Below are 26,850 nucleotides of genomic sequence, written 5' to 3'. Positions count from 1 at the left end.
AAATCCATCCATTCTGGAGGAAAAATCACGAAGTTCTTAAAAGAATTTCAGATTACCCGCCACCTTACACGCCCGCCAACATACAGGCTTGGCTCCACCATGGAAGATCTAATTTTCAGTGCAGAGGGAAGGCAACACACTTACCACTCTATATGGACACAGATTTCCAAAACCTAATAAATCTTTAACTGTTACTTCACTTATTGGAAGAGTGGTTCTTCCTTTTTTTTTTTTTTAAGATAATCTGACACACTTAGAGAAAAGGCTAGTTACCTATACAAAGACTATAGTGTTGTGGCTTATTCTCATGTTTGCCTATACGAAATTCACTGTGATGTCACAGTCCAGAAATAGTTGATGCAACCTGACTATGTCTATTCTGTATATGTTTTGGTTTGTGACCATGTTTAATGTTTCACTATTTTTCTTTGTTTTGTACACTCATCTTACTTTACCTTTTGTGTACTGTATGTATTTTGCTATACTATAAAAATGAATACAAATTTTGATCTCCAAATTAAAAACGTATAAACAGCAAATTACACGAGCTAATAAAATCACTCACACATTAAAAAGAACTAATACAATCAAGTGCAAATACAAATACTGCTTTTGTTATATAAAACAGAATATACACTTATCAGCATATGAACAGTGTCACACTTTTCTTTAATTTTCTGTGGGCTCTTTTGTGGTTTTTTTGTGGTATGGCATGGCATGCCTTCCATCTGTCCCTATTTCCTTGTTTTGACCTAGTTCCCTGGTGTCCCGCTTTTGGGAACACAGGAAACTGTACCCAACAAGCATAGCATGCAATCAATGTTTAAGGCACTAGGAGCCTGGAGGGAGCACTGAAACAGTCCTGTCTGCTGGGTGTCTACTCGGTGGGCTAGCCTAAATGATGGACAGGTAGCCTGGAGTGCATCACGCCAGGACGCCATTCCAGTAATTCTGGCGGACCTGACCTGTCCCCTTTAACTCCCTCCCACAGGTCTCATGCTTCCCTGGATGCCAGAGTTTGGAGGTATGTTGTAGTATGTAGTATATTGTAGGTCCTTCTTTTAGGACAAAATATGTTTAGACTTTTTTATACCTGTATTTCCCATCACTTAACATGTGTGATAAGAACAATAAGAGATGGTGGCACACTGAATTAAAAGGCAAACCTATTCATCTAAGGCACGTTACAAATAAGACAATGTGTTTTGATAATTCCAGAATTGTTCACTGTTTAATCTGTGTTTAAAATCTTGTTAAAATGTTACGAGGAATTCTGCAGCTTTACGGTTTTATTTCAGCACAGAAAATTTATTATAAAATTGAATTAACCATTTTTAAATCTCAGTCTCGCAAGACAAGTTCAAACACTTATTTTGAACACACAGCTGTTCCTCTTAACTAGATATTATCCAATTGTGATTAATAAGGTTCTGCGTTAAAAGTCACAGTTGTTTCTGACTATGTGTGATGATCATGTAAAAGCAGGCATGCAAGTATTTGCAACGTGCACAATTAAAATATTATCAAGGTCCTAAAAAATGTGGCATTTAAGCAATGAGTCTTTCTTCTGAACTCAGAATCAGTGTTGCAGGAGTAATACTAGGGAGTTCTCAAGTTCTCTTATAAAGCCCCTCCTTGCCAATCCTATATGCACGCCTTTGACATCACTTCCCTGTCATTAATTAGGATCTAAAAGTATAATTATTGTCTAACATCCCACGGCATCCCCAGGCATTTAAAGCAGGATCCAGCCCCAGCCCATGAAAAGTGCTTTGTACCAAGTAGAAGACACTATATTCCTTGTGGATTGTTTGAATGAAAGAAGGAAGGAATTAAGATTTGCAAATTTTTACCATCTTTCTATTATACACTGTGAAATGGGGACGCAGAAGGTTGTGAGCCTGTTGGCTTCTTCTGAAGGAGAAAAGACAAGCATGGCGATTAAAGTTGTTTTAGTGGTGTTTGTATTATTTACACTACTGAATGCAGGTGGAACTCTATTTATTCTGTTGCAATGGAGAGAGATTTCTTCTAGACTTAGTGATCTGGAGTCATACCAGAGGCCATCAAAAGAGGACATGTTGACCTCCCACCTAAGTCAGCTAATATCAGAGTTAAAAAAGCCAGACTCTGAAGACACTGCTCCACAGGTTTCCAGGAACAAAAGGAGTCATCGTCACAAACCCCAAGACAACTTTATCAGAGCTGAAAATGAAGACATGCTTATGATGATGACATACACCATGGTCCCGGTAAGAATTCTGATGCTACTTAATAAAGGAATCCAAGGGTACTTCTGCTTATTGTTCTATCTCCCTTACTGTTACAGTTTAAACAAACCTTAATAGTCATAATCTTGATGCAACCTTTATGCAGCATAGAATTACCTGTAGAAGAAACCTCTGAAACATCTAAACGTTAGTATTGTATTGAACCCCTCTAAAAAGGTTTAGATGGAAAAAAAGATAAAAAAAATTTGTTACAAAGGTACTCACGTGCTGCATAGAAATAACAGAGGAAAGTAATACATAGACTAATTATGAAAGTAGTCTTATCCATTAGCACCCTTACATCAGAACAAGCATAATTTAAACAATTACTGGAGTCTGTTGCCAAAAGAGATGAATTATCAGAGGCCACATCCTAATTGCTGCTACCTCTTGTCTGCCATGATACTGGAAATCACCTAATACCCCATCAGTCAAAGAAATTTTAAATTTAGTCTTGGGCAATAAAATGCACGAAATGTCATACGGACAAAATTCCAGTTTATTTGTGAAACTTCAATACAGTTGGGATAAATGGGAAAATAATGAATCCTATGATTTATAATTGTCATCTACTATTACGATTATGTGATACACAATAGAATGTAAATGCAATATTATGTTTGCTGTTATTATGGATGGGATCCTCCCCCCCCCTCCCCCCTTTTTCTTAGTTCCCCTTCCCTTTCCTTCCCCTAATAGTATGTTTTACTATTCATTATTTTTTTTGCTGTAAAATGTAAAAATCTTATAAAAACAATTTGAAAAGAAATAACAGAGGAAATAGAAGCATATTGGATTATTTATCAATTTATGTAATTACCTGTAAAAACTATCTCTGAAACTTTTCAGTATTGCATTCATATTCAGGACAAAAATTTAGAAAGAATATAAATCTTTGAACTTTTTAACAAAGCCAAAGTCTTGATCCAAAGTTTCTCAGTACAAATATTTATCTAGATTAAAATTGAATCGCTATCTATTCAATTCTCAATAGATCTATCTATCTATCTATCTATTACTATCCTTTCAGCAGCATGTTGTAAAAGTAGTTTAAAGTTGTCATGATTGCATCTCTGAATGGAAATGTACCGACAGAACTTTTAAAAATTCGTTCAGATTTAAAAAGATCTGAACAAAAATAAGCAAAATGAAAAATAAAACAATTTTTTTTACTATTCTTCATATATATATATATATATATATATATATTATATAATTACTTTAAAAAAGGACCAACGTTCTAAATTTAGGCCAAAATAGTGAAGATGGAAACAAATTTATAAATCGACTGGGGTGTAAGTTTCTTTGTTTTAGCTGTTTTGGCCTACATTTTGCACACTGGTTCTAAAGTCAACAAAACTTGCTATTTAGTGAATTAAGGTAGCCTTTATTTCTGTATTTTTGCATTACATTTCTTTGCAATGTCATATTGAGACAGAAAGGGTAAATCATTTTAAATGGAAGAAAAAAACATAAATGTATTTTATCTTCTTAAAGGCTTAATATAAATCATGCAATATCAGTTTGATTGTTCTCATTCATTCCAAGAATCACATCCTTTCTCCAACTGTTTGTTTAGGTTCGGGTTATGCTAGATTTGTGCAACACTACAAAAGGAATTTGTCTAACAGGTATGTCTAAATGTTTACTGCGTGTCCTACTTGGATTCTGTTACAAGCATACAAAATGAAATCAAAACATTCCGCTTAAGGTTCACTGCACTCTTTGAGAAAAGATGAGCTACAAAATCTTTGTTTCCTGGAAGAACCAGAGTATATGTTTGATGTGTGCTATGAATAGTGGAGTATTTAACAGTAGTTTTATCTCATTAATGCATAAATATGCTGCTAATTCTGTAATGTAATGTGAATTAAAAACTTTTTCTGTATTAGATGTGTTGCGTTTTAAAAAAAAAAAATACTATCCCCTTAAAAAAATTATTTACATTAATTGCAGCTCCAGTAAAGTCTCCCTGCTGCAGCTCTATGCTCCTCCATTGTGTCATGAAAATAGATAACTTTTATCCAGTTAGATGCTTCTTATAGATCAGCACTGAGGACTAGTGATGTCATGAACATAAACTTTTCGGTTCGCGAACGGCGAACGCGAACTTCCGTAAATGTTCGCGAACGGGCGAACCGGGCGAACCGCCATAGACTTCAATGGGCAGGCGATTTTTAAAACCCACAGGGACTCTTTCTGGCCACAATAGTGATGGAAAAGTTGTTTCAAGGGGACTAACACCTGGACTGTGGCATGCCGGAGGGGGATCCATGGCAAAACTTGATGCAGAGTCTGGTTTTAATCCATAGAGGGCATAAATCACCTAACATTCCTAAATTGTTTGGAATAACATGCTTTAAAACATCAGGTATGATGTTGTATCGATCAGGTAGTGTAAGGGTTACGCCCGCTTCACAGTGACAGACCAAACTCCCCGTTTAACGCACCGCAAACAACCGCAAACAGTCCCTTTGCACAACCGCAAACTCCCCATTTGCACAAGGTTGGATACCAAGCTAAGCATGTCCCGTTCCTTGTCCTCACTGATGTCATTGAAGGTCTCTTCCTCCACCCAGCCACGTACAACACCAAGGGTCCCCGAAAGGTGACAACAAGCCCCCTGTATTTTTTTTTTTTTAAATGTACTATTTGTACTATTGCAACCCACGGCAACGCTCTTGCGGATCGTGAGAACAGAGGACCCTGCTGCTGCTGGATGGGAAACTCGGGTAGATAGTCTTATTAGCGGCCGGTCTCTGTACACAAGACACAGGGCGGCATTTCGCCGCCCCTGCGAAAGTTCGCCCCGGGCACCCCCCTAGTGAGTGGTACCCGGGGCGCACCGCCCCCGCCGCCCCCCCCTTAGTACGCCACTGCCTCTATATACAGAGTAACATGGCTCCCTCTATATACAGAGTAACATGGCTTCCCTCTATATACCGTGTAAACATGGCTCCCTCTATATACAGAATAGCATGGCTCCCTCTATATACAGTGTAACATGGCTCCCCTCTATATACAGTGTAACATGGCTCCTTCTATATACAGAGTAACATGGCTCCCTCTATATACAGAGTAACATGGCTCCCTCTATATACAGAGTAACAGGGCTCCCTCTATATACAGTGTAAACATGGCTCCTCTCTATATACAGAGTAACACGGCTTCCCTCTATATACCGTGTAAACATGGCTCCCTCTATATACAGAATAACATGGCTCCCTCTATATACAGAGTAACATGGCTCCCCTCTATATACAGTGTAAACATGGCTCCTCTCTATATACAGAGTAACATGGCTCCCTCTATATACAGTGTAAACATGGCTCCTCTCTATATACAGAGTAACATGGCTCCCCTCTATATACAGAGTAACATGGCTCCCTCTATATACAGTGTAAACATGGCTCCCTCTATATACAGAGTAACATGGCTCCTGAGCTGCGGGTGGGGGCCCTATAAAAGAATATTGGGGGGGGACCCTACTGTCCTCCCCCCGGCCCCCACCCCTGAGTGGCCGGTAGGGGTCCTAAGTTACAATAAGAGAGGGGGACCTACTGTCCCCCTGGCCCCCACCCCTGAGCGGCGGGTGGGGGCCCTAAATGAAAATCCCCCCCTCCCCCATCAAAGGTTACTAGGGGTCCCCAAGCCCCTAGTCACACACCCAAATAAAAAAGCCCCTACCTACCCCCCTCACCCTAAAACATAGTGAGGGGGGAATAAAATTACTACCCTGTAAAGTAAAATTCAACTTACTATTCAACGTCTTCTTTTTTCTAAAATCTTAATTTTTCAGCCAAATAAAAAGCCATCATACCCGTCGAACTTAAAAATAAAATAAAAAACCCAAGCGCAAAAAAAAACTAATCCATCTTCACCCATGGAGGGCTCCGCGCTGACTAGGGTATTAACATATACCCTATGGTTACAATTGTTACTTGAAAAGCATGAGGAATGCCATTGGGGTACCCCATGCTCATTTGTTATACCTCCATGCACTACAAAAATAAAGAATTAAAAAAATAATAATAATAATACAAAAAACTAAAAAAAAAAAATGTATGCAGCTTCCAAATGAATCTAAAATGGATGCTGTCCAGGAGGTGGGAGGGTCTGCTAGGGAGGGTGTGCTGCTGATTGGATGGAATGTGTCTGCTGACTGTGAGGTACAGGGTCAAAGTTTACTCAATGATGACGGATAGGGGGCGGATCGAACCGCGCATGTGTTCGCCCGCCGTGGCGAACGCGTACACGCTATGTTCGCCAGGAACTATTCGCCAGCGAACCGTTCGGTACATCACTACTGAGGACACATGGAGCATGTGTAGCAATCTCCACAAACCACCAATCCAGTGTCTCTTCCGATAGAGAAGCATTGGATGCCCACATTTCAGAGCCTCTAGAGCAGGGATAGGCAACCTTTGGCACTCCAAATGTTGTGGACTACATCCCCCATAATGCTATTACACTCATAATGCTGGCAAAGCATCATGGGAGGTGTAGTCCAAAACATCTGGAGTGCCGAAGGTTGTCTATGCCTGCTCTAGAGAATCTGTTTCAGTCCAGAGCCATTAACAAAATGTAAATAATGTTGTTTAAAAATGCACTGTTTTCATTTAAAAGATTGGAGAGGCAGTATCTATGGCCCAAAATTACTTAATTACGATGTCTCACTAGAGTGCTCACGTCAACGTTTTGCGTAGCACGAAGTATACATCTCTTTATTGTCCATTGTTAATTGGCCAGGTGAAGGAAGGTAGAGAATTAATTTTCATATATTTTGCAATCCCGTATTACTGGGGAAAAAAAATCTTAACAAACAAAAACAGCATTTATTCTTTCCTATAATTGTTACCAATAAATAAAGAAATTAATAATATTTTTTTTCCTTTACAGGACCACCTGGACCTCCAGGTATGAAATTCTATTATTTAAGTCTTTTTAAACCTAATTTTATTTCTACATTCATTACAATTTCCACACAGGTTCCATTTGTAAGTGTGATCTAAATTATGTTTCCTGCAATCTTTGTAGTGATATTTATGATAATTATCTGACATTCCAGGCATTTAAACCATCCTATCCTGTGTCAAGTGAAACGGGATTGGCTCTGTGTGATGCTTTCTTTAGCAGAAACTTTTATCAGTTACCTAGGATGGTTTGAGTTATCACAAGATTAATCACAAAAACTAACATGATTTAACATGAGCTACCTAACTAACTAATTATTGGTCTCAACCTGCAAAAAAAAAAATAGACCACTGAGATTTTAACTCACTACCTTGATCCAAATATTTATAATATTAGTGAGTTGTGTGGGTTCTGATAACTCACTTTTTAACTCAGTTTCCTTGGGGCCCGATATCTACCTAGTAGATTTGGTAGATCATAATGTTCTGGTGCAGAATTATTTGAGGACAGCATATTTATTTTACATTTCTTTTGTAACATTGGATAACAGAAGTCTTTAAGAATCTAAATATGAGTTTGGATGCTGAAAGCAGAGACGGGCTGGAGGTGGTTCCTGCTTGCATATCTACTCACATGGGTTGATTTCTATCTTGGGTGTCTCTCCTGGACATCAAGGCATAATGGCATATAAAATACAGCAGAGGTTTGCTTCATAATGAAATACTGAATGAACCAGGCCAAGATTTGTTCTTCTATATCTGGGGCTTAATTATTGTCAGTTTGCTCTAACTCTGAAGAACTCTCTTTCCCATAATCCAACCTACCCATTTCATTGGAGATATCTAAAGCCAATATAATTCTCTATTTTCTCAAGCATTTTATTAACCCCCATCAATTCCCATCATAACTTTAATCTTAACTTCTACCATGACATTAACCTGGAAACAATTTGACGTCAGACTATTTACATTATTTAATATAAATATGGTTCCTCCTTATATATTGGTGATCTGAGGAAAATATATAATGTACACAGATCCGGAATAGATTTTCTTGTAATTTTTAGCCTTCCTAAAAAAAATGGCTAATTTTAGTGCCAAGTTGTTTGTGATCTAGATATCCCATAAACAATTTTTCCTTTAGGTTAGATGTGCATTTTGGGAAATATAGTTTACAGACATCTGAGTGTCAGGGTTAGTCATCACTGCATTAGGACTAGCTGCACTATATAATGTCATTTAACATTTGACTCAAGGATCCCATTGCTGGTTTATCATGACAAGCTACAATTAACTCTGTTTTGACATTTGGCCAAGAACTTTGTCAGAAGTTCCAGGAACACTCTGGGCACCAACTTAAATGTATTTTATAGATTTTGGCCTCATGTTCATGCTGTATTCTTCTCCTACATTTAAATCTCTTCCTAAAAAAAGTTTTCAGTTTTCTGCAGTGTAACCCAGACCCCTTAGTTATATCCCCTAAAGAAACATCGTGATTAGACATACTCTGAGTCTCAACAAATGAGAGATTTGTTTAAACTGAACTATATACATCACTCTGCCCCGAGCAAATCAATGTCCTCTTATTATCTACCACACTTCCCTTAGACATTGAAAGACATATAAGAAGAGGACATTTTGGATGTGGAGAAATGGGGGTTTAGTCAACCCCGTCGGCAGGTCAGCTCACTCTGATTTTTCATTGACTTAGCCACACTTTTACTGTTTACCTTCCATTAAGGAAGACATTCTTAAAAAGGGGGAGCTGTGGCTAAGGTGGCAGGATTACTCTGCAAAAAGCTTCAAATATTTTTTTTCAAAGAAAATGTAGAGAGTTTTGAACAGGAAGAAAAATACATTGGGAGAAAAAAAACAATTCTTTGGAATATGCATTAATTCTAATTGCGATATTTATCAAAGTACCTAATAACTCCATAATTCCATAAAATGAAAAGAACATTGTCTGGTAGTTAATCTTCTGTAGACATGATTGCAGCTTTACATAAGTATTCATATTTTTATTTTATATATTCATATAGGGCTTCCGGGGATCGATGGAATTGATGGATTACCAGGGTATAACGGCTCAGATGGCTTGCCTGGTATACCAGGGCTGAAAGGAGACCAAGGAGAGAAAGGAAGGAGAGGAAAAATGGGTAATATATTACAAATCCATAGAAAATTCATCCGAATCATGTTTAAAAAGACATTCTTTCATACACTAAAGATCAGGCATAGGCAACCTTCGGCACTCCAAATGTTTTGGACTACACCTTCCATGATGCTTTGCCAGCATTATGGGTGTAAGAGCATTACGGGGGATGTAGTCCACAACATTTGGAGTGCCGAAGGTTGCCTATCCCTGCTATAGATCAACCACACACAAAACACCACAAGTCTTAAATGTATATATACAAGTCTAATATATATAAGTATTATATTAGAAGATTATAGATACAGTCTTAGATAGAAGCATAATGTGCATTTTGTGATTTGTGACATTGCTATTTAGTAGGTACGTCAATGGTTTGAATGCATGGCTAAACACACCTCTAGTCTTCCTGACAGCTACCGGAGGTGCTTCTGTACTTATTACTGATTTTATATACGATTTTAATAGCATTATATGAACATATTTAAAGATATCGTTTTTCTTAAACAAATTGCTCCAGATTTTATCTTTAAAATCTCTATTGTACAGGAGATCCAGGAGTAAAGGGAGAACCAGGAGAGAAGGGAGAAAAGGGAGACCCTGGTGAATTTGGTCCCCCTGGCAAAGATGGCTTGGCAGGCATGACGGGTGAAAAGGGAGATAAAGGAGACAAGGGAGATCCATCCAATGATGTAATTATTGAAGGTGGGATAAATTTACCAAAACATTTTCTTTATTATTTTTTTTATGAATATTGTATCTGTTTATTGGTTATAATCAAATACACAGAACCATACAGAATCAGAATGAAACCATTTCCATTAAAATAAATAATTAATTAAAAATTTTACCCTTAAAATAAAGATAAAAACAAGGACGTTCCCTCTACAGAAACAGTGAAACGTAAAGTAAATGATACTAGAAAAATGGACAGCCTTCCCACACTTGTTCACGACATCACAAAACACTTCAATAAAATATGGGACATTTGGCTATTTGAATTCCCACTCCTCACATAGTAAGACTCTTTGCGGAACAGTAACATGGGCAGGTCACCAGGGAAGTCTTTTTCATTGCCCTCTTCCTCTTCGTCTCCCCTTTGTTCTACTGGCATTGGCAATTGATACCCAATCACGAACACACAGGTGACTATGGACGACCACGATAACTCACCATTCACCTCTCACATAAAAGGGGCCAAAAAAACAACCTCTACCCGTGGGTCTGTAGAGATAGATACTGCAATGGACCCCTCCATTACAGGGACAGCTTCCTAGCTGGAACAGGGGAACCGATAGGGGAACTAGCTGTAGCGGTACTTACCCTTTCCAGGGGCCGGCCGGGGTCCTCTCTTCTTGCCGCGCGCGGTCCTGCTCCTGCACGAGCCGCGCGCGGCTCAGCCAACGAGAAGTTCAGTCAGGCGGGCACTGACCGCGAGAAGCGCTCACGTGTTCCGCCCGACACTAAGAGCGCGCCGCGCGTCTCGGGCGCGCTCTTAAAGGGACAGTGGGAGACTAAATTAGAATCAGTCTCCCATTGGCCCCTGTCAGGCCACATTCCCCATTCACTCACGTTTTGGGGGCGTGGATATGACAGGAGCCAATCAAAGTGAACCTTAGGGTTTTTATACTCACCTGTTTCCCCTTGCTCCTTGCCCTATCGTGGTTTCTGTCCAGTTCCCTTTAGTGCTTGTATCGTTCAGTTGGTTTTTTGGTGCTTTACCTTGGCTTTGTTCCTGACTCCGCTCTCTCCTTATCCTTGCTTGCTTATCCGCTGTTTTGTCCTCTGTGTACCAGTCCTCGGCTTGTTCTACGTTACGCTGTCTCTCAGTTCCCTTGACCTCGGCTTGTTCTGACTCTGTCTTTCTCTCGTCCTAGTCCGGCCATTCTAAGGTCCGGTAAGACGAACTCTGTTTCTTGTCTCTTGACTGTGAACTATTCCTGCGTGTTGGGGTATATTACCGTGACACTAGCTCTCAGTCCTTACAAGAACTTTCCCCGCTGCATCTTCCCCCAGCTGTTACAAGCTGGCCCAGGGATTAACCCTTTCTCCCCCCCCTGGGCCCTGCCTAGGCTCATTCATTTTGTTTTGTCTCTAGGGTTCTGGATGGCTGCCAGGGCCTCGCTCCGGAACCAGGGGTGGGCAAAGGCTTCCTGGCCTTGCCCTGCACCTCCGTCCTTATTCATTTCCAGATTATCAGAGGTGAGCAGAGGCTAACTGCCCTCAGGCCCGCACTTCTGACCTTATTCATTTCTGGGGCCCTGCACGGCTGCCAGGACCCAGCTTGTGTACCATGGGTGAGCAGAGGCTGCCCTCTGCCCGGAGGCCCACACCTCCACATCAAGTCGTGTTCCGGACCCTGCAAGACAGCCAGGGTCGGGAACCAGGGGAAGGGGAGAGCAGAGGTCAGCTGTGCTCTGCTCGGATGCGGATCCATCCTTAAAGAAAGGGTAGTGGCTGCCGGAGCTTCACCTGCTACCCGCTGTCCAGACCATAGCAGGTTGCAGGGGTCAGCCTCAGGAAGAGTCGGGAAAACCAACTGGTGATGGAAGTCTCATCCACTACACCAGCAGTACCAGTAATTATCTCTCCCGATAACTCACACTGCCGCTGGGGAAAAAGACCGATTGTCTCCGTTCCCTGGACTTCACACTGCCGCTGGGGAATGAGACCGGTTGTTTCTGTTCCCTGGACTTCACACTGCCGCTTTGGAGGAAGGACGGAACACTCCTGGACCTCACACTGCCGGACGAAACTCGACCAGCTAAACAGGCAAACATAGTCTCGCTCAAGTTCCCACTCCAAGGTAGCCAGGAAAGTCAGGTCTGGCTGCAGCTCCGCTATCTCGGTAAGGTCGGAGCTGCCTTCTCGATGCTCTTTGGATGTGCCAGAAGCAGCAATCATCGGGGGCTCCGAACGCCATACCCTCAAAAGCCTCCCACAGCAGACCAGGGCCATCGTAGTTCTCTCCCTCAATGCCCTCAGGCCAGTCCAACCATGCATGCCATGTCAGGGCCTGGTAAGATTCATCCAACCGCACTTCGATCTCGACCAGCCTCTCCAGTTCTATCACCCATTCCTCTAAGGGCTGGTCTCCCAGGTACGGCATCCGCAGCTCTAGTTGCTCCCATTGGCGCTGGACGGTGACCAGGTATTCCTCGCACCGGGAATGGTCGCATTTCCTCGAGGTCTTCCTTCCAGAGATCGATTCGGAGGGCTACCCTCCATTCTGGTATGCTCATGTCCAGAATGGGGTTATCACTATAGCGCAGACATCCTGTAACCTCTGCAGGAGCCTTTCCTCGAAGTGGGATCCTATCCGACGGTACAGGCCCTCCATATCCCCACTGCCCCCCCCCCCGAAACTGGATAACACCTAGTTCTGGAGGTACAACTTTCTGGCAATCTTTATTAAAACACACAGTATTTATGCATAGCCCCATTGGGTTTCCAACACAACATTACAGGGTCATCCCTTCCATGATGCTCTGTGTCTGACATAGAATTCAGTCCCCTCTCAGGTACAGCAAACCTACAATTTCCAAAAAACCCCGCACACATTTTAATATTTCAAATGGGGTTAATTGATTGCATGGGATGTCCTAGCTTACAACCCCAGTTCCTCTTTGAAGCTTGGACTCCAGCAGAGCTATTCTGTAGGGTATGGGAAGTCACACAGCAGTGTCCTGGAAAGTGAGCTCATATCTGCCATATGTCTTGCTTGCCTCTAAGATAGGAAGTATTTTGATATGGTAATAATCAAGACTTCCAGAAACAGGAGACCCTTGATTCAATATCATATCCAAAAGAGACATTTGCTTAACCCAATTATCCCCCAGGCACTAGAATTACAGATCATAAAACATGAACTATTAAATATACATCCCACATATAGGAATCCCAAAAAGAAACTAGGAAAAATCACACAAAACGAGCCTTTCCACATGCTTTTTACAGGGTCCATATGTAGGCATGACACTCAGTGATGGCGTTTCGTCACAGATACCTACCCCTCCCCTGAGTTAACAGACCTGACTATTGAGATGGGTGGAAATCTGGAAAATACATTTGTTCTCTGACATATAATATGCCTACCCAACTTCGCTGAGCTATGGAGAACCATGTACTACTTTCACAGTTGCAAAGTCCTCCAGTTTCCAGTGTTGTACAGTCTTAATTTGCTCACCTTTATGTAAACACCAATACTATCTGTTGTACAATGTTCCCACTCATGTGTATAACTATGACTTTTAACCTTAAAGTCCCTTTTCTTTATGTAACTCTTCTCTCAAAAAAACAAAAATTACCAAAAATAAAGAATTTGTAAAAAAAAAAAAAAAAAAAAAAGGACTTTGCTTGGATTGTTGGATTTAACTGTCCTCAAAACAAAACACTAAGCCTTCAATGAATACTATTCTAGCAACCTACTTTTCTACCTTACCCTTACCTTTTGTGCCACTTTACCCCACTCCCTCTAGCATATAAGCACATTGAGCAGGTCCCTCAACCCCTCAGTTCCTATGCGTCAAACTTGTTTGGTTACAATTACGTGTCTGTTAGTCCACCCTTTGTACAGGACTGTAGAATTTGTTTCCGCTATATAAATAATAATAATATGTGCGTGTGCATTCCTTAATAGTATTGATTACAGATTCATAGCTGAGGTCTTTGAGCTGTTGGATTATGGAGTTGACATTTCCAACCCTCAATTTACACTGAATTTATACTCCTATTTAGAGATAGATTAGAGGTAGATTAGAGATGGCAGCATGGAGACCTAAACGGAAAAGGCTGACATGTTTATTTCCTTAGGGGTAAATGTAGAAGGTTGAGATCAAAAATATCTAGATGTGGCTGCTCTAAAACACGTGTTAGCCATAATGCTTGCCAAGTTAGCAGCATGAAAACAGATTGATATATATCCTGTTGCTTTATAAACGAGTCACCGTGTATTCTAGGTATGAAAGGAGAGATGGGTCCCCCTGGTCCACCAGGCCCCGCTGGTCCGCCGGGACCTGAAGTACCTGTAGGAAGAAAAAAAGCAAAGTTGCAACAAAAGACCCTGCAGGACCCAAATAAATGCACTGGTAAGTAACTTGTTCATTTTGTGCATATTTCATATATATTATAAACTATTATTTTATTACATGTGTGTCCGTAACATGAACAATGATAAGATAAAAAGATGTTTGCCCCAGGGGTCCAAAGGATAAGGCACTGGACATGGGTTCGAGCCCCTTCTGAAGTGTTTTCCCCTTCCTGAGGTCCTAGGACCTAGATGGTAAAAGAGAAGCACCACTGAAAAGTCTAGACTTCTTATCTAAGGTTGTATAGATGTAACAGTGGAATCTTGCAAAAGATTCAAAATCCATAACACCATAAACTATCCCCTCTTATAATACTAAATTATTCAAACCTGCAGTTGTACTGTTAGACTGAAATATGGAAATTCAAACTGTAAACTTTAGCTTTCACTAAAACACCTCAACAATTCACTTTGCTGCTTTCAGCTAATTCACAATCTAATGAGACAATCACAATCTCTAATGAGACAATCACAACCTCTAATGAGACGGAAAGAGATTACAAAGTATACAAGACAAATACAGCAATTATACGTTTATACAAAAATTACCAAATGCTCTTCAATCTCTTAACCTCCACATTACCAGCTAATTTACTTATATACCTAAATAATGTAATGGGGTAAAAACAGGGCGTCCTAGTGTACCTTCAGCAATTTATAATTGAAATCTGTCAGCAGACAGCTTCGTTATGGTTTTTGAGGCAACAGACGGGCGGACACAGCGGTTTCTGCACATAATTCACTGAGCTGGCTTGATCCTCATGTAGAGAAACAAAGATGTAACTGTAGAAAGAACAGACAGATTGTGTGATATGTGTGAATTGTCACCTCCTTTATTGAAAACATATGACAGGATTAGATTTTATTAGTATATCCTTATTTAGGATTTCTTAAAAATTGAACTGTCTACTGTTTAATTATTAGCACAATTCAAAGTATGTATTATTTATTTATAAAATATTTTACCAGGAAAGATGCATTGAGATTTCTCTCGTTTTTAAGTATGTCCTGGTATAATCACGCCAGTGCCATAGATATATATAGAGATATATCACATCTTAGTGTCAACGCCTTTATCAGTTATAAACTTATATCATTCAAAAATGCTAATTAAAATTATCGGACATATAGAATAACCTGGTTCTTAAAATAAAACATAAAGCAGAGAATATGAGAACTCTGAGAATTGAGAAAAGCTCAGAGAAACTCAGTAGCTTGCCCTTTGGTAAATGTCTGCTCAGGTCTCAAAACAGCTTTTGCTCACAGACCAGAACTGAAATGATGGCACGTTTTCAGAGTTCTCATATTCTAAGTTTTTGTTGCAATGCTTTTGCTTGGGTTCTCCATAAGCTAAAACAGTAATATAGACGTGGACCTCATGCTCACTGTGCTTAGAAGGGTGTCAGTTACACCTTGCTGAGCAGGCCTAAAGAAGGCCGTAACGAACCTCTGGGGTTGCTGTATCTCTCATGCAAGGGATCTTTCTGGCATTTTGGTTCTGGAGTGCCCTTATGGGTGGAATCGGTCAGATATGCGAATGGTATAGGTTCTCTTTGTTACGGCACAAGTAAGCAACCATGTTGAGTTGAGAGCGAGGACTTCCTGAAGGGCAAGCTATTGAGTTCCGTGTTAATTTTGGTGTCACATTTCAGTTTAGTTTTAGTCATAGTCTTTTGACTTAAAAGCCATTTTAGTTTTAGTCGTATTTTAGTTATCTGAATTGTTTTAGGTTTTCAGTAGATTTTAGTCGAATAAATCTCCAGTAGTCTCTTTAGCCCCTTTCCCTGCCTTTCTCTGCAGTGTCAATTTTGGCGACAATTTAGTTTTTAGTCACAGTCTTTTGACTTAAAAGCCGTTTTAGTCATATTTTAGTCATTTTAGTCAACTAAATCTAAAAAATTTTAGTCAACTAAATTTTGACTAAAATTGTTAGTCGACAAAATGAACACCGATTGAGTTTCTCTAAGCTTTTGCCCCTTCACAGAGTTCTCATATTCTCAGTTTTTGTTGCGAAATATAACAAAGTAGGCGAACAAATAAAGGGTTACTATTACTATTGTGTATATGTTTATATGAACGATATCAAGAAGATACACTCCCTAAACCCAAATACGCACAGATCATTGATGTTAGGCTGCTGTTACTGTCCTTGACTCTTCCACTCGAACAGATAACTTCTTAAAAGAAACCATTTTATTTATATTTTTCATTGCATTGCTCAGAGTGCAGCTTACCATAACAAGACTTATACCAGTGAATAAAATTGTGAAAATAAATCTAAAATAAAATAAAGAGCAATTAAAAAAAAAAAAAAAAAAAAAATATATATATATATATTTATATAAAGGCAAAGTAAAAGTATAAATGAGTAACTGTGTTCTCTATGAATGAAACAGAAATGAAATTTAAATATAAATATTACCCTGGCATGTATTCTATAATATATTTTTACATTTGTAAGTATGATAGGATTATAACGGTACAGTCATTTCCCTTCATACTAATATCTAAATATTTGTGCACAAAACACATGGGATAGGGCTGGTGCACATTTCTTATGATTATAATAATATATAATAATCTATTTATTAATCATTTTTTAATATATGGAAAAATTAAAGCCACCTATTAAACATTCCCACCTTCATATTCACTATAACCTATAGTTCACTAAACAAATACAGCTTACACAATACTGTTTTACTGTGTATTAAATCTCAAATAAAGGTCAAATTCAATAAACAAGCATTATTTAAAATGAGGGTGTTTGCAAGTACTACCGACTTTGAATTAACAGATATTCTTGAGTCTACAATCCTGGGCCTCATGTACTGGTTTAAAATTAAATTTTCTAAATCTCCAGGCATTACCGCAAGAAAAAACAAAGTCACCGGGACCTCTTGATTATTGCTCTAAGCCTTTATTTACCACAACGCAACCTAATCTATTTAGACTCAACAAATTAAATTATGGTTAAAAAAGCCAAATGGCCATTTTGAAATTTGTTAGTGTAAACATTTTAAAGTATTTGTATTTGTATATGGTATAGATGGCAACAAATGCTCAATAGTCATACCATGCAAACTAGGTCATTATTGACTGGGTCAACAAATAATTTTATTTACAAATGATTTTTATTGCATTTTAGGTGAGCTGTGTACAGTAGCAAATGATGACACCATGGTTGGAAAAACAAATGAGAAAAACAACGCACAGCCTTTGAAACAAGGAGGTAAAAATACCAACTGATGTATGTCTAAGATATCTGAAAAGATAGATGTTGAGTTGACATAATTTCTCTTCTCTTCTAGACTGCACTATAAAAGCAATAGATAGTCCAACTCACATTGCCAAAGTAAAAGATACATTTGGAGCATGGATGATGGACTCTTCAAACAGGAGTGATGATAGGATTTGGATTGCCGGGCATTTTTCAGGTAACGTGCTGTTGAACTTCTAGCTCAATAGATTGAGATGTTCTGACCTCTTCTTATGAGATAATGAAGTGGTGCAAAACAAACATTTGCACAGTAATCTAAGTTAAAAACATTAAGATTTTGTCCGTTGGATAGCTTAGAACCTATCTAGAGATGTGCTTTCTGGAGTTTTGTGGCTTCTTTTCAAAACATAAAGACAAATCACAACGTCATATCTTATAGATATCATCATGGTAACAGCTGTTAATTAGAAATAAACATCCCACTACTCCGAAACTTTAAACATCACTTTTAGCATTATTGGATCAATTAGATTGTACTCGATTTGTTTTGTTAAGGCCACAAGTTTTGGCGATCACAAGTTATCAGAACCTTACCATTAAAAACTTAGTGGTTTCAGCACTCAAAGGACTTGTCCATGCTTTTCCAACATATAACCAATACACAAAATAGTCCTAACTGTGAGCGCATGAACAGAATAAACACCTTAAAGAAAGGCACACATACTTAATAATAATAATATGTTCATGTGATTCCTTAATAGCATTGATTACAGATTCATAGCTGTCTTTGAGCTGTTGGATTTCACAATAAACCATGCGACATCTGTTTTTCTAGTAATGTAATGTAGCAGGGTTACTTGAAGTAATCATGCTTCTTGGACTATGTGTGTGTACAGTTTGAGTATGAAATGCTTCATATACAAAGATATTTAAGGATGCTGCTAATTCTGTGAATATTGCAATGCACAAAAAGTCATTAATTGGCTGTGACCACCCAGCTGACATTCTCAGCCAATGAATGACCTATGGGATTGGCATCCAACTTCGGTAGCTCTGAAGAAGCCAGATCACCTGAGAGAGACCAAGGTAAAAGGGCAGAGTATTGCAAAACAGTTTGTCCCATTACCAGGGAACGGGTCCAGGGTATTTCTCACATCAACACCACTACAGTAGTCTATATACACTTGTCACTGACTAGCTTTATCAATATACCTGGCTCTCTGTAACCATCAAGCTGTGATCAATAACCCCCTCAAACCTATAATAAAAAATAAAAAAAACATAGGCTCAATTTTTTTCTCTCTAACATATATTGTTCTATCAAGTCTTACCTTACATTGCATTTGCATTCTAAATGATTAAATCATGGTTTATAAACAGTTTTAATGCAATCACATTTCAAAACGTACATTTCTGGCCAGAAAAAAAAAATAAGGTTTGTGAAGTTTGGGATGTGGTAGCTTTGAGAAATGCCAGACAGTATGTCAGAACATTCAGTTCCAGAACAATCAGTCATCTACTGGCGAACTGTAAATTAGGCCATTGTCACTTGCATGACCACATTCTACTTCAGCTGGATGCTCAACTAGTAGAGCATCTGGAACTTCCATTCTCTGTTGACAGAATGTCCAAACTTGGCCAATGTTGGGTATCCCTAGGTTAATCTAAAATATTCTCCTTGTATATCTGTCAGGAAAGCAGTGAGAGATTAATTGATGTCCCACTCACAACAGACACAAGTACATTTCATATAAACAGATGTATTTGTCAGTAAACACATCTGTGTACCATATCAAATATACTTTTGTAAAGTAATTCGATCCTGAATACTCTACCGGAGAGACTTACCCTGTACAAGTATAATTAATATGCGATATCATACCTTTCTATAATCCTTACCATATCATTATGCCTAGACAGCTAGCAGCTATATACAAGGTCGCGTCACTTGATCACTTGATTAAACAATGAAAGATGGAAAATACATTATAAAAGAGATTTATTTTCTGATACAACATTTTTTTAATGGTTTAACGATAATGGAATTCCAAAGACAAACTCCAGCTTTATTTGCCCTAAAACATGCAATTTCCTTCTCAATTCTCACCGACTTGTAGTGAATGAACACCAATAATTAGTCACAAGGTTTTTCCAACCAGGATTTAAGTTTATTAAATATCACTGTTCCATTTTATATGCTTCATTTGGGATTTTTTCTCCCATTTCAGCTTTTGAATGAACTATTTGCGATGTATCTCTCAACAGGTCTTATACTGAAACAATATGAAAATTTGACAGAGCTTCTGAATGATAATTACAAGTCCATTAAACTGCGCTGGTTCTATCATGGATGCGGACATATAGTTTATAATAAATCACTATATTACCACAAAGGAGGATCTGATACAATTGTTAGGTAATTATTATTATTTTTACTGAAAAAAACCAGGATGGAAATTAGTTTCCCAAACTGTTCTAATTATAACATTTATGTTATAAAATATAATTAACTTAAAATGTACAATATTATAAACACCATGTGAAATGAAATATTTGATTTTTTTTCTGTCACAAATACTACACATAATTACATATAATTGAAGCTTACACATGTGCAAGCTTATAATACTACTTTTACATATTTAGAAGCTTATCATTAAGGTAGATGAGTGGGAAGATGAGTGGGCTGCATAAAGTGGGAAATTCAGTAATAAGCAGAGCATTAACCATCTACCACTCCACATATTGTACTAATAAAATAACATTTGACAAAAAAAAAAAAAAAAAACATTCTCTCTCTTTTCCTGATAAGACACTATATTCCAGGATGCACTTAACCTGATCGGCTGCACTTGTTAAAGCTTTGTAACTTGTTTTAGAACTGGAACAGATGGGACATGGACTCAGGTTTAGAAAAATGCTGAAAATGTTCACGGCTTAAAGGACCACTATAGTGCCAGGGAAACATACTCGTTTTCCTGGCACTATAGTGCCCTGAGGGTGCCCCCACCCTCAGGGACCCCCTCCCGCCAGGCTCTGGGGAGAGGAAGAGGTTAAACACTTACCTTTCTCTAGCGCCGGGCGGGGAGCTCTCCTCCTCCTCTCCGCCTCCGATCCTCCCTTTCGGCTGAATGCGCATGTGTGGCAAGAGCTGCGCGCGCATTCAGCCGGTCTCATAGGAAAGCATTTACAATGCTTTCCTATGGACGCTTGCGTGCTCTCACTGTGATTTTCACAGTGAGAATCACGCAAGCGCCTCTAGCGGCTGTCAGTGAAACAGCCACTAGAGGATTTGGAGGCTGTATTAACCCTATTATAAACATAGCAGTTTCTCTGAAACTGCTATGTTTATTTAAAAAAAAAAAAAGGGTTAATCCTAGAGGGACCTGGCACCCAGACCACTTCATTAAGCTGAAGTGGTCTGGGTGCCTAGAGTGGTCCTTCAATAATAGGAGGTTATATATAAAGAGTGATTTGGGATATAGTTCGAAAAATGGAGAACTCAACATTCTATTGGTTTCCATGACGATTTAAAAAAACCTTTTCTCTACATGCATAACAGCCATTGCGTGTTCACACCAGGTAAGGTAAAATGTATCGTACAAATTCAGGGGTGTTAACTAAACCAAGAATCGTACATTCTATATCAAAGCAGCTGGATTGTAAAACATTTCAAACTCCGCTATTTACCTAGCAAACAAAATCAATAGTAAAGTTGTTTAACCATTTTAAAAACGTTACAACCTTTCCCATTTTTTATGTTTTATTGATTAAAGGGAAACTATAGTGCCAGAAAAACAAACTTGTTTTCCTGGCACTATAGCTTGCCCCTTTGTCAAGGCATCCCTCCCTCCCCCTATTAAGGGGTGTAAGGAAACCTAGTATATTCAATCCTCATTCGGTAGTTTCCTCCCGAACCGCCAGAGCATCAGTGAGTATAGCTCTCCGTTCGGTAGATAGAATAGACGAACTCCATACGAATACAAATCGCTTTACAAGATAATTCCCTTAATAAAGCATACGAGTCCCCAAACATCAGCCGAAATCAAGAAGAAGGGTACAACAGAACTGGCTTTTAATGACCACACACAGGCTTTTATGCAAGTCCCCATGCAAGGGGACATCCCACAGGGAGGGACACAGTATAACCAATCAGTTACAGGAAAACAGTAAAACACACAATTCCCTCCCCTAGTTCTGGAGATAATCAAGTCTGATAAAGTAATAACTTGATTATCTCCAGGCAGAAAAATCACAATTTTCCCCAATATCCAGAACACCCCTTTAGAGATGGGGTATCCCCACAAATATGTCCCCTGATAGCCCAGATCAGGGTGACCAACATATTCAAATTTCACCCAGATCGGTTCAAGGGTTCTCAAAAAGTGTGGAAGTCCTTTGTGACTGGCTAACCACGAAGTGGCTACCCAAAACAGTTCCAGGAGTTTGGGTGGTTTTGCCGGTCTATTCAGTTAAGTGCCAAAAAAAGAATAATTCCACGAATGGATTCCCCTGGCTCTTAGCAGCGATTGTTCCCCTCATTCGAATGTACAAAAGTACCGAATAGCGCTCTTCTAGCTACTCGGGAAATAGAGATCCAGCGTTCGCTTGTTGAGACCGGTGTTCGGGAAGTCAAGTGTCCGATTTTAGTTCCAGACACTCGACGACCAAGTCCCGCTGCCTTTGTTCGCCGGAAAAAAGATGGCTGACGTTTTTTCAGCCACGTGGCGTTCGGTAGTACGAACGCTGGCCGCACAGATAGAGGGTTCAATTGAAGCATTCTTTGAAGTTTAACGAGCCAGGGGGTGGTCTCTGTTCGGTAGTTTTATCTACCGAATGAATAGGGAAGAAATAGTACACATAAAGAGGGATTTCTTCACAAGGGTTTAATGTCCCTGGGCGCTGGCTCAGCTCTGTCCACGCTCCTCCCTCAGCGATGTATTTATTTTGACATGTGACACTCCATTTAATTAATTATATTATTTCTGAATGCAATTGGTAATCACAGAAGATATTTTTGTGTGCCATAGCAATGGGGTGAACAAATTTGCAACCAACAAACAGTTCATTAAAAATAATTATATCACAATAAAAGTATTTTGCAACTTCAAGGTATTAAAATGATAAAACCTCAATAACATCCATTTTAATTTCAGGTTGTAGCCCTATTATAAAATGTATAAATGTCCAAGAGGCTGAATGCTTATGCAAAGCATTATATTATGACTGGTTTAGGACTATAGCCATGAGGCTCTCTATGCTGAAGACATTGAACTTTGGTGAACAGGTTGGGGTGCTCATTAGATTAAAAGGAGAGGAGTTGATCCAATTTATTAAAAGTTTTTTTTTTTTTTTTTTCTTCAATTCTTTATTTTTGCGTGCATGGGTAATTACAAAACAACCCGCCTGGCCACAACAGCCTTGCGGGTGATGATTGTTACATGACATTACAGCTTAGTGAAGGCATACTATTGTCTGTCGTTTCCCATCTGTAATGGCAGCCAGGTCTGCACTTTTTTTTTTTAGTTACATGTAATAAACATAAGGAACAGATTTAAAGATTCTAAACATGCTGGTCTTTTGCATGAGCCTATATAGGTTGATGCATTCAAGCTTTAGAAGCTGAGGTTATTTTAACATGGTCTATTATGGTTTATACAGTCATACCACAACATCTAGAACATTTTGACTGTGGGTCTGCGTAATTGTTTATACAGTTGAGTATTGTGATATTAACAGTCGAGTGGACAGGTATATTAGTGTGTGTCGTGTTAAATAGTGAGAGGACAGGCTGTTGTACCCAGACTAGTGTAAGGCATTAGAAGTAGCTATCTCAGCAGTCCGTCTAAATGACCTGCGTTAGTAGTCGCTAGGTGGCCTGCAGTTATGTGACTGTCTACCTGACGGGTGTGGAAGTAAGGTGGGCAGGAGAGACAACGGGGTTCTCGTTATGGTCGGCTGAGGTCTTTCTGAGGGCACGTTTACAATGGTATAGAAGTCAGCAAACAGAAATATCAAGCAGTAAGCAAATTGCAAATGTTAAACATAAAATAACGTGTGGGTGTCATTTCTGGAGTTGTCCCTGGATGCCTGGAGGACTTCATGTGCTGCGGGTACCGCAAGTGTCCTTTGCACGTGCATGTGCCTCCGAGGGCTGATTAGCCGATGCCCCGTGGTATGAGGCTGCAGGGGCGGAGTAGCCAGGGCGTTGTGCGAGGGATCCTCCGATCCGGGGTCCTCGAAGTTGCGCCCGCAGTTCCAGAGCAGCGAGGGTCGGTGAGTGAGGCTCGGGGTAGTGCCCTTCTGGAGGATGCTTGGAATAGTGTCCATGGAAGGGTTTGGGCCCCGCTCATAGGGGGGTGTCGTGCCGTTCGCGACTGCTTGAGTCGGACCCGTTGGTTGCTGGGTATGTGGGGAGCTTGTAGTTCGGGTCGTGGAGTGGGTCGTTTTCTGCTCTGTTTGTTAGTGGAGGTCTCCTGCACCCTTTCTGCTCGTTCTTCCGGTTCGGTTGGTCGCTTGGGTGCCCTTGTCAGTTGCTGTGTCCAGCTGAGCGCAGGCTTATGCCGTCTGTGTGCCGCTTGTCCTCGGCCTGAGGCCTTGAAGGGGACCCGCGCCTTCTTGCCCATAGACCCCCAAGGATCTCTCGGTGCCCGGCTGTCTCTCTGGGTGTGTGGTTGGTGGAGGAGAAGTATCTCCAGGTGAGTGCCCGGCTCAGAAGAGGCCAGTGCGGTTGAGGCGGTAGCGTTGTCCACTTGTGTGGCTTGGTCTGCCGGTTTGACATAGCCGTTTGTTGGGCAGGCTTCAGTCTGGAGCTTTGAGGCCTGGGTTTTGGAGGGCTGCGCCTGCTGAGCGCGGGCTTCCATCCGGCGCCAGAACGCTGCGCACACCCTGTCGAATTTAGCATTGAAGTCGGCTTCCCAGTCTCTCGCAGTGCTTATCTCCATTTTAGTTGTGGCCCCGGTGTGAGGGTAAACGTGGTGCACCGCTGGGGTGAGTTAACTGCCTGTCCTTCAGTTGGTACCGGGATAACCCCCGCCGGTCCAGGGGGGGGGGGGGAACGGGTCTGCTGTAGTAGTCCGGCAGCCCCAAGGTGGAGGATCGGCCGCTTCCTCCCCTCCCGGGATCCGCCAGATGAGTAGGCCGCAGGATCTGTTTCTGGCTTCAGGCTGCTGGGTGAGTCTCTGGGTTCGCTTGGGAGGGTTCCCCGTCGGTTATTTATGTTGTAGGTTCGCGTTAGATTCGGTTTTTAGGGGTGATATCTCCGTTTAAAACGTTTGTGTCTCTTTTTGTGTGAGGAGCTCTTCTCACACACGTCCGTCGGCCATGCTGGTTAGGCCCCGCCCCCAATTTATTAAAAGTTGTCATTCAGAATTATTAGACACCTTTTCCCAGTATTGACATGATTGCTTTCTATGAAGAGAGGTACAGTCCAGTCAACCCCAGAATGTAAGTACTAATTTTTAATCAAACCTAAAGCAATAGCTCCCTATAACGGAACTTCACAACCCAGCCTTCAATGCACACCAACATTCCAGGATTTAGTCATTTCTTAATTCTATTACAATGGGGATAAGTTCAAAACCTGGTCTGTTGATGTGTCTAGAGATCACATGCTGATTCAATAAAGAATGAGGGTGGACTCTGGGACTAATGAAAGTATTTAGAAAATTGGGCAGACTAGATGGGCCAAATGTTTCTTATCTGCCATCACATTCTATGTTTCTATTTGAAGCGGCATTCCCTGTCTTACAGTTAGTTATTCAGGGGTTTTATTGCTCTTACTCACTTACTGCAGTCACACTGGAAACATCCCAGTGCGACAGTATAGCCCAAAAGAGACCTGCGATTATGGGTCATCACCCTTGCACAAATCCTGCCTTGCATTACAGACGTGCGGTACTCTGCTAACAGGCATCCCAACATATCTCCAGTTGCGTTGAGTCAGCAGAATAATGGTTCTTCAAGTATGCAACTCACAAACCCTATATTCCAGATATAGGATTTCGAGCATGATTAACTATAAGGTGACTTTAGATGGTCGCCTTGGGCCCAAAGGTTAGATGGGGCACTGGATGTCCCAAACTGGCAACTTGCCTGGGCCATATGGGTTCTTAATTCTTCTTTGTAGAGAGCATTGCTCCCCTGCTTCCTTGCCAGCCTTCTCATAGTAAAAAGTCTAAAAAGTATCAGCTATTACTGTGCAATCTACGCATTCATTTTTCATTTTCATTTTTTTACCCTAGGTTTGAACTTGAAACAGAATCTTTTCAAGTGCTGAGCATTAAGAATGCAGCTTATCATAATCGAAGCTACCTATTTTCAAACTCAAAGTCCTACTTCCACGTAGCAGCAGATGAAAAAGATCTTTGGATCATCTACTCCTCTGATGCGGACAAAACCATAATGGTAGCTCACTTGGATGAAAAAACATTCTCCATCACCCAACACATTAACACAACATACCCCAAAACAAAAGCAGGAAATGCATTTATTATATGTGGAATTCTTTATGTTACTGATACAAAAGATTTGCGGGTGACATTTGCGTTTGACCTCTTAAAAGGTAAACAAGTAGAAGCTAGCTTTGACATGAGGTCATCAACATCAGTTCTCTCTATGCTTTCCTATAATGCTAAAGATAAGCATTTGTATGCATGGGAAGAAGGAAATTTATTGTTGTATCCTGTGAACTTTATGTCTAAAACATAAAATATTGTACATTTTAAATTGCAAACCGATGACCTACAAAATCTGCTTAAAAGGGCAGTAAACATGAAAACCTTCTTATATTGAGTAGATAAAACAAAATGTGCTCTTTTCTGACACGTCTACAACATTCACAAGCTAAGAAAAATGTTTGCTAAAACATTTAACATTAGAACAGAAATAAATGTGAATACTGTTTTGCTAAACACAGAAAACAGTTGTAAAATTTAAGGGGGATACTCCACACACCATGACAACAACTATGAATCCTACAAAAAACATAAAAACATAAAGATCAATTTTTCCTCATAGAAAAAAAAAAAATGAAAGACAAAATAAAAATCCAGTTTAACTAATTCATTTTCTAACTTCCAAAAAGCAAGTGAGAGATCTTGTTTGAATCTGGTCAAATGTACATGGCCTATAAACCACTCTGCACTTTGCGCATTCAAGTGAATAGTGAGGTTTCATATATTTGACAGTACAAACACTGCACTCTTCTG

The 26,850-nt window shown here is 40.0% G+C and overlaps 1 protein-coding gene across 1 annotated transcript; it reads left to right on the top strand.

The window, feature by feature from the left end:
- Window positions 1-1,780: 1,780 nt before the first annotated feature.
- On the top strand, window positions 1,781-26,634 carry GLDN (gliomedin). Its single transcript, XM_063449053.1, has 10 exons — window positions 1,781-2,252; window positions 3,850-3,901; window positions 7,170-7,187; window positions 9,223-9,339; window positions 9,885-10,040; window positions 14,294-14,422; window positions 17,570-17,653; window positions 17,733-17,858; window positions 19,907-20,057; window positions 25,885-26,634. Exons 1-10 carry the CDS (start codon window positions 1,878-1,880, stop codon window positions 26,348-26,350), a joined length of 1,674 nt encoding a protein of 557 aa, XP_063305123.1. The 5' UTR covers window positions 1,781-1,877; the 3' UTR covers window positions 26,351-26,634.
- The last annotated feature ends 216 nt before the right edge of the window (window positions 26,635-26,850 follow it).

Source organism: Pelobates fuscus, chromosome 3 (genome assembly GCF_036172605.1).
Source record: "Pelobates fuscus isolate aPelFus1 chromosome 3, aPelFus1.pri, whole genome shotgun sequence".
NCBI classification, from domain to species: Eukaryota; Metazoa; Chordata; class Amphibia; order Anura; family Pelobatidae; genus Pelobates; species Pelobates fuscus.
The sequence above is the reverse complement of the archived record's forward strand: the minus strand, read 5'-3'. Positions and strand labels throughout refer to the sequence as shown.

Bases quoted from the DNA above. Each gene is read 5' to 3' on its own strand.
- GLDN (XM_063449053.1), top strand. From the start codon at position 1,878: ATGGGGACGCAGAAGGTTGTGAGCCTGTTGGCTTCTTCTGAAGGAGAA. The intron at 14,423-17,569 runs GTAAGTAACTTG...ATTGCATTTTAG, and splicing joins GGACCCAAATAAATGCACTG to GTGAGCTGTGTACAGTAGCA. The intron at 20,058-25,884 runs GTAATTATTATT...TTTTTACCCTAG, and splicing joins GGATCTGATACAATTGTTAG to GTTTGAACTTGAAACAGAAT.